General features: G+C 38.3%; 1 protein-coding gene across 1 annotated transcript in view; it reads right to left on the reverse strand.

The window, feature by feature from the left end:
* The window catches only part of LOC131990292 (multiple epidermal growth factor-like domains protein 11), a 210,004-nt gene that overhangs the window by 124,760 nt on the left and 71,615 nt on the right, over positions 1–13,629 (reverse strand). Inside the window, exon 6 of the mRNA XM_059355636.1 lies at positions 10,661–10,753. Coding sequence (XP_059211619.1) covers positions 10,661–10,753 — 93 coding nt within the window. The remainder of the gene's footprint in view (positions 1–10,660; positions 10,754–13,629) is intronic.

A 13,629-nucleotide genomic window follows, 5' to 3' on the forward strand; every position in this document is an offset into this window, starting at 1 on the left:
CAGAATAATTTATTACAGTGCAATAAAGTAGTCGGTGCTGATGGACAGCTCTGACAGCTCGTCTCAAACACCAGGACCAACACGTCCCCTGGTTTGACTGTTTTCCTCATGTGTCATTTTTAATGATGTGCTGGTTTTAAAAGAAGAAAAGAAACTGCTCACGCAGACACAGGACAAAAGTTTCTTTCTGTCCGTCCATTACAAGAGACACAAACAGCACAAGTCTCCTGTGTCTCAGAGGCTTCGCCAGTAAGCGGTGTGTTAATGTAATGTGCGAGGGCATTGTCCGTTTCCTTAACGACAAATGGAGACCCGCTGCTGGCCGAGTGAAACACAGACAGAAGATTGAGGGAGAGTTTTTTCACAGAGAGGCCTGATTGTTGCAGTCAGAGTTTGGTGCACTTTGCCTGACTCCTCCCGGCTGGCGGAGGCAGAGAGAGGCGAGGTGAGCTACCCAGAACCCCTCGGGGCTCGGGGGGGGGTCATTTCCTGTAGCTGCTTGAGATTACACCGTCACCTCTATCAGACCACAACAGAGCTCTGTTAAAGGAGGGGACACAGGCTGAAAAGCTCTCAGACGGGCCAAAAAGAAAAGAAAACACCTGCCTCTGTGAACGTATTAATTTATGTATTTGTGCTGCTGTCAGAGCCTCCACTTGGATATTCTTTAATGGCTCTTTAATTGTTTGTTGTGACATTAAAGTGCTTTGTTTGTGAATATTTCGGCTGTTCGCGGCGTCCGGGCTGCTGCAGAGGAGGAGCCACGCTCACATAAAGTGGGTGCGAGTGTGAAATGAAACTATGCATTAGCGGGCGCCCCAGGTGTTTGAAATGAGACTCATAATCCTTTACAGCTTCAAACGCTCACACGGCCCCGAGGCTGCACAGACAAATGTTTGGAGTCTGACTGCTGCTGTCAGCAAGCTGCAAACAAAACTCTGACTTATTACCTATTGAGTCGACACGGCAAAAACTGTTTCTGATTGACGCATCCAGCAACACTAACTCTCCTTTTAGCTCTGCTTTGGTCTCCACCAGCTCCTGAGGGAAACATCTGGATCTAAAGGTGCTAATTGTTCTACTGTGTTTATCAGGAGCTGAAAACGTTGTCATTACCAGATAATTTACTGATCATTTCCCTCATTTATAGATTAAGAATTGGGCTATAAAATGTAAACAAATAATGACAAATGTCATCGCAAGTTCTCAGAGTACAAACTGATGACTTCCAAGTTCTTGTTTTGTCTGACCAACAGTACAAAACCCCCAAATATCCGATTTACTGTCATAGAAGATAAGAAAATAGCAGATATTCACTTTTAAGCTGCTGGAACCAGCTAAATTCTGACATTTTTGCTTTAGAAAATCTTTAAATAAACTGTGTGTGCAGTGAAATGCTGCCATTTTTCCTTTAATATATTAAAAAAAGGTTTAAAAAACAATTCTTTATTAAATGATAAAACAGAAATGTTTTGATAAGATACCTGCAAATGTTATAAGACCTGACAAATGTAAGTCCAACACTCACTCTTCTTTTAGCTCTGCTTTGGTCTCCAACTTCTCCTGAGGAAAACATCTCGATCTAAAGGTTCCGCGATGTTTATCAGGAGTTGCAAAATGTATCTATAGGGCTTCAAACTTATGATTATCATCCTTAACAGGTAATTTATTGAGTATTTCTTTGATTTATAGATTAAATATTGGGCTTTAAAATGTAAACAAATAATGACAAATGTCCATCACAAGTTCTCAGAGTACAAACTGATGACTTCCAAGTTCTTGTATTATCGGACCAACAGTAAAAAAAAACAACCAAATATCCAGTTTACTGTCACAGAAGATGAAGAAAACAAACAAATATTCACTTTTCAGCCGCTGGAACCAGTTAAAGCCATTTTTGCTTCAGAAAATCTTTAAATAAACAAGTCTATATTCAATTATCAAAACAAATATATTGACAAATGTAAGTCTACTTGAAGCTCTGCTTTGGTCTCCACCATCTCCTGAGGGAAACATCTGGTTCTTTAGTTTATAAATGTTCCACTATGTTGATCAGGAGTTGCAAACTTTGTCTGTAGGGCCTCAAACTAATGATTATTTTCAGCAGAACAACATAAACATTAAAGGGCAGTCATGTTTTAAAATGTAAGTCTAATTTTCACTCTTCTTGGTCTCCACCATCTCCTGAGGGAAACATCTGCTTCTTAAAGAGCTAAATGTCCCACTATGTTTATTAGTAGTCATCTGTAGGGCTGAAGCTAATGATAATTGTCATCACCAGGTAAATTACTGATTATTTCCTTGATTTAAAGATTAACTGTTGTGCTTTTAAATGTCAGCAAATAGTGAGGAAAGTCCGTCACAAGTCCAAACTGATGACTTTAAACGTCTTGTTTTGTTTGAAAAACAATCAAAAACTCAAAGATACCCAGTTTACTGTCATACACCATGAAGAAAAAGGAGCTGGAACCTGTGAATTTCTGCAACTTCTTGCTTTAAAATCATGTTTAAACAATTCTGTATTCAATTATAAAAAATGTCGCCCAATGAACTTGACATGGTGAACATGTTATAGCGAACTATTGCTAATTTAAAGATCCAGCAGACTCAGAGCAACAATAACATTCAGGTGGAGTTTCTGGAAACCTGACAAATATATTTGTCTGTAGGGCTTCAAAATAATGATTATTTCTATTACTGTGAAATCTACTTATTATTTCCTTAATTAGTTGAGCTTAAAAATCTGAGTAAATAATGACAAATGTCCATGTTTGTCGGACCAACAGTCCAAACCCCAAATATCCAGTTTACTACAAAGAAAATAAGAAAACATTCAATTTTAAGGAGTTGGAACCAGTGAAATTCAGCCATTTTTGTGTTGATGTGAACTACTTGTACACTTACTTTTCACTTTACTTGATTTTTTTCCATTTTATGAAATTTTATACTCCACTATACTTAGCTGAAGCTTTAGTTAATTTTCAGGTCGTGATTCAACATAACATGATCAGTTTAAAGTGATTAATATAATATATAGAACATTATGCATAAGGAGTACTTTTACTTTTGATACTTTAAGTACATTTTGATGCCTTTTTTGAGTTTACTGCAGTAAAGGATCTAAATACTTCTTGTGATCTACAGTAGATATTGAATTTGTCATTTAACAGTTTTTATTTGTTCTCAGTGATAAATTGACAGCAGCTAATACTGATATAAAAGTAAACTAAGAGAACTTAGTAAACTGTGAAGTGATAAAGTGTGCTGGCTGTTGATAATGATTCACTTGATGAATTGCAGATGAAGCAGCTTCTCATCTTTAAAGAATCTTTACCATGTTTAAACTGCTTCTGTGCAACGTTCCCTCACTTCATCTCCTCCAATCTCCACCATCATAATCACCATCTATACAAGATAATTCCCTCATAATTTCTCCTTATCTAAAGGCTTTTTTCTTCTAATTTCCTCCACTGTGGAGGCCTCGTCCTGCGTCTCCTCTCTCGTCTCTCTCCGTCTCGTCCTCGTCTCTTCAGCCCACTTCCGTCCGAGCTATTTATATTTTCTGGCAGAGCAAAAAAGTTGTTGGACTGGACGGAGTTTGGAGAGAGAAGGTGTCTGAGGCTCACACGCTGCTTCTCCGGCTAATCTGGTTAGTTACAGACCGCTTTTGTTCTTTTCTTTCTTTTTCAGAAGAAGTTTGACTGACTTGTTACGAGTAGTTTGTGTCCTACATACAGTACAGGTGAACAGAGTTTAAATCACCATGAAACTTCACCAGTTTAATATTAACCCTCTGAACCCTGATGAGCTGTTTCTGGGCGTTTTTTGCTCTTTTTACATTTTCCTCAAAGTGTCCTTGTATTTCACTGCAATAGTGGTCGACCGATACAGGTTTTTTAATGCCGATACCGATTATTTTGACATCAGTCTTAACCGATCCCTGATATGTGCTGCCGAATTTTTTGGGCCGATTCTTGAAGCCGACATTGCCTTTTCTCCCTCCATTTACATGATAAAAATGACACAATGATAACAAATGTTTCACAAGTCTCAATTTAAACAAAAATAGAAACATTTATTAACGAAACAAACAAAACATATTAACGGTTGATAACAAACAATGTGTATGTTGTTCTAGGCCTGGAGGTGGTGGCGCCTCAGATGATCCACATATTTGATGTTTTTTTCTTTTTTCTGGTATCAGCAGCAGCTCACCAGAGAATGGCAGATGTTGCACGAGCCTTGCCTGCTGTTGGCTCAGTGAAATGGGATAATTGATCGACGAACGCATGCAAGTATTGGCCGATGCCGAAAGAAGTAAAACGCAAATATCTACCAATATATATCGGTCTGCCGATATATCAGCAGACCGATATATATCGGTCGATATTTGCGCTTTTTTCTTCTACAATATATAAAATCTATCTGAATCTATAAGTCCTGTAGCTCTATAGAATCAGCACAATCATGGCTAGAAGTGGGAACAACTCAAACATGTCTTTGTGCAGAATAACACAGTCATTGCCGTTAAACAGGTAAATTGCAATTTATTGTATCAATACTCACCATATCACAAAATGCTTAAAATCGCAATATTGTATCGTGACTAAAGTATTGGGATAAAATCATATCATGGAGCTGGGGATTCTCACCTCTACCACACATGACCACAAACATTGACAACGTTACCATGTCTGCACAAAGTTAAGCTTTAAGTTTAACTGTTTAACTGCATTTTGTGTCCACAAAATTAAATTCAATCAAGAAATGTTTTGTCAAATAAGAGAAAATTCTCATCTCACTTCAGTCTTTTTATTTCTCTAAAAGAGAGTCAAACCCACAGACTGACCAACAAAGTATTCAGTCAAACTGAACTGAACTGATATCAAACATGTATGGACGACAACAACTGCAGCATTTTATCAAACTTTCACAAAAAACAAGCTTCACTGCTCTCAAGTTTTTTTAAATGAAACTTAAAAAAAGACGAACTTTGCAGCGTTATTTCCACAACTTCCAGACACGAAATCCACATGGTGCCTATAGATTCCTTAGATCTTCTAGTTTCATATGATATCTCCAGTATAGTCATAAAAGTGAGCCCTCTATGTAAAAGAAAACGAAAACGAAAAAAAAACAGCGAAAATACTGACGGCCGTTGGAACGCTAAATATTGTTACTTGGCAGCCATTGATCAATATAATATTGCCACACAAAATATCCCATTACGATCTTCAAAAATGTCAAAAATACTGATATCGATACTTGGCAGCCATGAATTTATATAATATTGCCAAGCAAAATATTGCGACACTATACTGTACAGATTTTTTCCCCCACCTCTAGTAACTAACAACAATAACTCTGAATCTGACCCTTTATGAAGGAGGACGTACAGCAGGACTGTTTTATTTCACTTTAATTTAGTTTGGTTTGATTTCTGTGTTTGCTTTACTGGTATATTATTTCTTTTTTACAGGCAGAGTTGAATTCCTCTCATCAGCACATCACAGCTGGACTCTCTCTGCAGCTTCCCTCTGTGAATAATTGCTGTTTCACTCTTTCCATCAGACTAGTTTGTAACACTCGGACTGGAAGAGCCTCCACTTAGCCGGTCCGAATTAGAGGAGCAGGTGCCGTCCGCCAATCAGGACGCAGTAAAGCATCGGTTCTGTCTGTGAGACATTAAGCCTTTTAAATTTATTCAATACATGCCACCGCAAGCTAAACCAGGTTTGTTTGCAGAACATCGTGGACAACACTGCACTGGGTTTATTAGAAAACAAACTATAAAAAAAAGAAAAACAACGTGGGACCTTTCAATCTGTTAGTGACCACGGGATTTATTCCCTCGGACCAATCAGGGGAGAGCGTGCATAATATAAGACTCAGGAACAGGCTCAATATCCCCACGGGAGGCACGGCTCGGGCTCGCTGTGCAGCGTCTTTACAGCAAATTACATTCTTCCACAGATAATGAGCAAATGACAAGTTCTATTGTGGTGATACGAGTCTTCACGCTGTGGGACGGAATATGTTTTTTTTTATTTATTTTCCCCACATTCACCTGTCATACAGCTGCAACTGTCTGAGAGGCTGCTGCATACAGAGCTCGGCTTCATCTCTTAAATAAATATACGAGGGATGCAAGACAGACAGAAGAGAGGAAGATGAAGCCAGCCCAACTTCCAGACTTCACTCTCCTCTCTTCTCCTTGGCCGGCTGGATTTACCTAACCCCGGTCTTGGCTTGGCCTCAGTCCCTTGGCCCCTGGGCAGCAATAAAAACAGGTAAACAATGGGGAGGCTGGAGCACACCAATAACAAAGTGGGACTTAAGGGGCTGTGTGACTCATTAAGTGTCAATAGCCCCCCAAATCCCTTCAACCCCACACACACACACACACACACACACACACACACACGGAGCGGTGGTGGTTTATCGTGCAGTGGCCTGCCTCTGCACCTGTGAGGGCAGTATGAGAGTTAGAAGAGCTGAGCGGTGGAACCAAACGACGGAAATGAGATGGATATTGAGATGCAATAGCTTCATTTTTCAGTTTAAAGGTGCAATCGGTGTGTTTTTTTTTCCAGCACAGAACTGACCCGAAAATGAGCTGCTGATCAGAAACCATGACTCAGACATTATCTCTGGTTCAGCTGCGGACGGTTTTAAGCTTTCACTTTCTGGCTTCAAACTAAAATCTCATCCACTCAGCTCAACCTCATCCATCAGCTCAGGAATATTTCAGAGTGGGTAACAGTCGTCCATGCCTTTTTCATCAGCCGACGCCAACACTGACTCACTACCTCATAACTAACTCATCTGACTGAGTTTCCTGCAAAACCAGAAGCTAATCGTACATGCAGCTTTCTGTTTCTTGACCAGGACCAGAAAAACTTTAAAACATCTGCACTGTTCAGACAAACACTGTATATTCATACACTGATCTTCAAAGTTGTGTTAAAGTTACACGCTGTTTCACACACAGTAGGGTGAAGAGCGAGTCTGTTGCATTAACTCCACCTACCTCTCGGCTGGTCAGAGCACTGCTGGGTAATGGAAACTGGTCACTAACTGTGCAGCACATGTGAATATTTTGCCGGGAATATCTCAACAGACACGCAGTTAGTAAAACTGAAACAGTAGGCCTCATTAGGCCTAGGTCATGAAAACAAAACAGGACGATATATATATATATTTTTTAGGACGATATAATTTCCCAGAAACTATCATGATAAACGACAGTATCGTAAACATTGGAATTGAAATGTGGAAAAGAAATATTAAAATATCCTAGATAAATAAACATCAATAAATAAACTACAACCAAAACAAATAAAATTGACTTTCAGGCTCCGTTAACAAAACGTTGCAATGGGATAAACCTTATGTATTATACCATTTTATTATTAAAATAACATAAACAGCTGGAATGGCTGCTTAAAAAATATAGGGGTTTTTTTTGGGCAAAGCACAAAAAGTCACGCATGTAAACAACAATATATTGAGTCCAGATAAAAACTATTGTGTCCATTTTTATATATCGAATGATAAGTTGATATAGTAATTATGGTGACAGGCCTAGTTAGGCCTCAAGAATACGTGGTTAGGTTTAGGATAGAAAAAAAACGATATGGTTAGATATAGAGGGAGGGAAAGCACTATGTGGTTAGGTTTAGCAAAAACAAGATGATGGATTAGATTACATACCTAACATTACTGAACATACGCACAATGGGAGACTTACATGATATAAAAATAAGTTATAAAGTTACATCCTGTTGCACAGGACCAACCACCTCAACATGACGCTCTCGCTGCTTATACACTGTCACTTCCTTCTTCATTCCTGGAATAATTCCTGTGGCCACTAGAGGTCAATGCTTAACAATATGTTAATCTATTTGCTCGTGTAACCCTCTGGAGTCCATCTATTTATTGAAAACACACATGTTTTATTTACAGTAATAACTTCATTTATATATGATTTGTAGACAGTTGAAAGTTCAATCATGGGCTTTCACAGTGTGCCATTTATGTTTCTAGACCATTTTTAGAATGAGAATTTTCTTTCTACAATGAAAACTATCACTATTTTTAATTTACATGACTGTTTCGCAGTTTTATTATTTATTATTTTTTCTGCTGTTTTTGTGTGTATAAATGGTTTTGAAAAATGCTACATTTCCATAGACACCTGTGTCTTTTGTTTGTATTTTTGGTTCCTGGCAGCTTTATACTTTGTTAATTAAAATTAAAATTAAAATCTGACTGATTGCCAAGTTTGTGTGGAGAAAAGGAGCCATGCATGTGATGTAAGGACAGACTGAAAAATGCTACACACAGACAGAATGCATGGGAAGTTGACAAATTTGAACCAAAATCTCCTGGACTTCAGAGGCTTAATAGGCCCTAAAAACTTCTTGACAACAAAACCTAATGTGGCTGGAAAATGGCAGACAATATGGTCCTTCTGCTGTGATGCAATGTTCTCAGAGTTGAGCCAAGAGTAAAGTAACAACAACATGTAAAATAATAATATACTCATGATAAAAAATCTTGAACACAATGTTGAAGATTGGATCCAACAGATCTTCCCTCAGCCCCCCAAAGGCTGCAGTTTATCACACAGCTTCCTCTTAGAAAGGATTTAAACTCACACAATTGAATCAAAGTGTGGTGACAAAGTGGTTTGTGTTTGTAGGAGTCATGGATTCGATTTGTGTTTAATTGTAATTTTCCTCTGAGCAGGAGGTGGTGCACAACATGCCAGCGATCAGATGTCGGTGGAAGAGGAAAGAAGCAAACCATTCTCTGGCATTGTGTGTTTTAATATAATCAAGGGACAGTCAGGAGTAAAATAAATACATTATGATATAAAGTAAAGAGTAAATATTAGTTTTGAAGTGGGACTGGAGCGTCCGTGCTCTGCAGTCAGGAAACAGTCTGACTGCTGATTTGAGGTGTGCAGCGACATTATCTTCTGTTATTTAACTAATAAAGAGCAGATGAGTTGTGTGTGAGTCTGCATGTATATTACAACCTATTTTCACTCTGTAGACTCTCCCTACATATTGCTTATGTATGAGACTCTATAAATACACTTGAACTTAAACGACTTGGAGCGTTTCACTCCGAAGCCAAACTTTCACATCTCGATGTCCTTTCTGCTCATTTAACATTTTCGTTATTTATCTGCAGCTTGACCTCTGCTGTGAAAATGTGCTCTTTTCTTTATCACCACATTAAGGTGAACATCAGGCGAGTCTGTCTCTTTGAAATGCCAATCTCCGATCATTAAGCTGCACGCCGTCACCAAACACTAACCTGTGTACATCACAGGGGTGTGCCATATCCTATCATTCATGATTATACTGGTATATTTTTTATTAGAAAAAAATGCATATCATGATATTAGCAACATTCCTACTTCTTGACGTAGTGCTGTAAGGGTTTCCCATTAATTACCAAGACTGTAACGGCCCGCTATAGTCTCATGTGCTGTGCTAACGTCACATTTCAAGCTACTGGAAGTATATTTACACTATTCATAATATAAAGTTATGCTGCGTTGTTTACAAACATTTTTTTTGCCTACCTGTCTGTATCAGTCCCGTCCCCACATCATCTCTCTGTGTGCGTCAGTGTGTACGCGCACCAAACTAAATACAATCAACCTGTCCGGGCCGTCAGAGGTCCAAACGGTCCAAACACACTGCTACATTATGCTGTTCGTTAGCCGCGAGCTAACAATAACTAACAATTAAAGTTGTGTAGTCACAAAAAGCTACTATTACTTCCTGTCGCTAAACACATGCAACTTTCAATACAAGAGCACAGTGTGTTAAAAGAATCCACCACAGAATCTACAAGAAGACTGTCAAAATAAGATGCCTTAAATAAAATATACAAGAACCATTATTCTCCTTTACAATATTTAAGAGAGAGGCACCAAATTTGGGCTTTTATGAAAAAAAATTATCCATGGGAGCATGACCCCGGGCCCCCCTAGCCAGCCCTCTTTCAACACTATCTGGCTGCTCCATGTCCTAGTGGAAAGCCCTGTTGACTGTGAAAAATGTTATGTGAGGTGTTTGGTCACATTTAGCTCTCAAAGTGGAGGAGAGAGTCTTTGAGCAGAATAGAGAGACTCTCTAATAAGAGTCAAGAGTAATTTTTTTGTATTTGGCAACTATTGAGATTTGCGCTTTACACTACATTTTAGATTTATGATTGATTAACATTTTGTTGTACGTTTTTTATTTATTTATACAGACTAAAAAAATCATATTTTCTTTATATTTTTCAGTATTTTGTAATATCATCATGAATTTCTTTATCGCAAAAATACCCTGAAATATGGTGATAATCTTTAAGGGCCATATCGCCCACCCCTAGTACATCAGTGATTGTTATGGAGCGTGAAGGAGAAACAAAGATCCAACCAGCAGCTCCTGCACGCCATAAACATATTATAATCATCTCAGCAGCATTAATGTGTGATGTAGAGATCTTTAATGAAGTAGAAGAAGCAGTACCTTGTAAAAGTACTCTGTTTTAAGTAAAAAGTAAAAAAAACTTTGGTCAAAAACGATCTGCAGCCTTGTAGGATTTGTTTGAGAGTTTTCATGCTGCTGTGTGACTGAAGTGAACTCACCGCTGGAGCAGTCCAGTCCTCCCCAGCCCGGCTCACACTGGCAGGTATCAGGTGACACACAGCGACCGTGGGCACACTCTTCAGTACACAGCGCTGAGGACAGAAGAGAGGACACAGGTTTGATCAAATATCACCTGTTGAGTGTAGTTTTACAGAAGCAGTTGTAGGAGAAAGTACAACATTGGTAGTGATCATATAGCAACAAATCAGGATGTGAGAAGAGTTCTGAAGTAGCGTTATTTTTTTTCCCACCTGACTCGAACCTGAATCTGTCTCTGATTGGCTTAGCCTGATATTCTTACCCTAACCTGAACCAATCACATTCCTTAAGCCTAAAACTAATGAACCAAATCAGCAGAGGCAGAGATTATTTTCAAACAGAGAGGGTTAGGAGTAGGCTGGATCTTGTGCACTGCAAGAATGAGGAATGCTTAAACCTGGAAATGAATCCGCATTTTTGCATTTGGGTTCACTCATCTCAAAGTCAGCTAGTTTTTTTTAACTAAGATCTTTGTTTAATACAAACTGAAGAAGTTTTCACATTTTGATCCACAACATAAAATACGTAAGTAAAACCCTAAGCCGGCTGCTAACAAGTGGCTACAATGTAAGTCACAGATGACGATGATGTTGAGGTCATGTGACTGAGGTGTCGTTTCTTTATAACCTCAGGTTGGCGTTTTACTCCTGGTAATTGCATTTATGCTTCTAAAACCATAAAAGTGGTGTTAACTTGTTCACAAGATTATCCTGATAAAAGAAACGTGAAAGTGTCATAAAACTTAGTTTGACACAGATTATTTTCTTGCCTGGCATCTCTAGACTGGAACCTTTTGATTTCCAAGGGCTGCTATCAACAGGTGCAGACAAGAAATAATAATAGTAATAATAATACAGTTTATTTGTAATGCACTTTACACAATTTCCAGACACTTTCCATGGAAAGTTAATCTGGGGAATTTTGGAAATATTAGAAAATTTAAAAAAACATAACTTTTTAACAGATTTATTTGTAAGTAGAACTTCATCAAGTTTTAATTATTTAATTGAACAATCAGTTATTTCATTGAACAATAACATGAATGTTGAGTTAAATATTACTCATCTTCCTGACCCCAACCATTCAAAAATTAAGTGAAATGACACAAAAGTCCCATTCAAAGTGTGAAATGAAAAAAAATTAAAGAGCCCCTCTCCCTCCTAAATTGCCTCAACAAGGGGGGTGGTCTACGTAGGGGCGTGGCCTCGATGGGGCGTGGCTTCAATGGGGCGTGGCCTATGTAGCCCTGCATTTAGCAGTGTGATGTGTGCATGTGATCAAGAAATAATATTCAAGTGTACTTCCATGAAATCTGGATGTTTTTGTCAAGATTATGCTAAAATATATTTTACCAACTATATTTAAGTTCCCTGTTGGGCCGACCTTCAATTTGTAAATTCCCTGTTTATTCCCACTTATTACCATAAATTCCCGTTAATTCCCAAGGAAAGTTTCCAACTATGTAAATTTCTGGAATTTTGCAACCCTACAAGTGACATGTGCAGGTTGTGTCGGGGCTTTGTCCATTTAGAAGCAGTCGTGTGACAAACTTTCTCAAATTACAGCTAAGCCGTCCCAAAAATGGGTTTCTGAAAACATCTAAGCAGAGAAACAGGCATCACAGTAACAGAATCTGGATTTATATTTGATCGGCTCTGCAGATTGACAGATTGACAGTTTGATCTGAGCTTCATGAGCCAGTCATCCTATAGAACTCTCTGATTGGCCCCGACAGAGAACACAGCAGTTGAAACCAGTCTGAATGAGAGAGACGGGACTCCAGAGAAAATAAAAACCAAGAGCTCTGCAGGTTCATGTGGTTTCCAGGCTGCTGATTTTCTACAATAATCCAGAATCGAGTGGAAGAATCCTGTTGGCTTTCCGTCGAGGGAAGCAGGTTGAACTTTAGTTGACCTACAGAAACCCGTCATCCCTGCAGCTCTCTGTCATTTATTGCTGCATTGTTTGACTGCAGTGACCTCTTAAACGTTGCAAATTATAGTCTGAGTGTTATTCAGAACTTCAGCTGCTCATAAAACATCTTCAGACTGAAGAGAAAGATACCTTGTCTGTAAATACCTCACTGCATCATTCACTTTTATTTCTCTGTATAATTAAATGTTTTGTCCCTCTTTACCTGAAAGCATTTATTCAACAAGCAGGTGCAATGAAAACAATGCTCTCTAATTGTAAAAACTTACATAATTCTGCACAATTTACATAAAGTAACAAAGTATCAAACAACCTTCGTGCCCTTCAGACTCTTGAGGTGCTCAAGTTCTTTATTAACTTTTCCTCTGCAGGTTTTTGCCTCTCAGGCTGCAAACAGTTTGCTCTAACTTATTGTTCGAGGTTACAGAGGTGAGAAGCACAACTGAAATTATTATCTGCAGAATCTATTTATTTACAGAGCATCAGATAGCTGTAGAAAAAACTAAATTTATAGAAGCAGGGTTCATGCATCAACAGTAAACAGGTTTATTGAACATTATTGTGTTAATCAGACAAAAACTCAACAGGCTACTCAGACTGATTTTCTCTGTCTGCATTTTATGTTTGGGTTATTGTGTAAAAAACAAACTAAACACAATGACTACTTTGTCATTCGTTAGAAATATATTTTAACCCTATGACCTCTCTGAGAGTGTTTTTCTTCACCACAACAAATAGTGTTAATTGCAGAAAGAGACTGTAAAAACAGGCTTTATTGTCAGATTTTTAACTTTTCAATGGTCCTTGAACCAATCATGTGTTGGAACTGGTCCATTAGTAACCAACTTGAAGCTTAAAATGTTGATATTTGTGTCAGAATCTCTTCATTCTCCATGTGTCATTTAAAATAAAGCATTTGCACTAACCAGATCCTGTTAAAAACATTAAATTCTGCTCCTCAGAGACACTGTGAAGACATGATTGATTCTGCTGAGAC

Source organism: Centropristis striata, chromosome 2 (genome assembly GCF_030273125.1).
Source record: "Centropristis striata isolate RG_2023a ecotype Rhode Island chromosome 2, C.striata_1.0, whole genome shotgun sequence".
NCBI lineage: Eukaryota > Metazoa > Chordata > Actinopteri > Perciformes > Serranidae > Centropristis > Centropristis striata.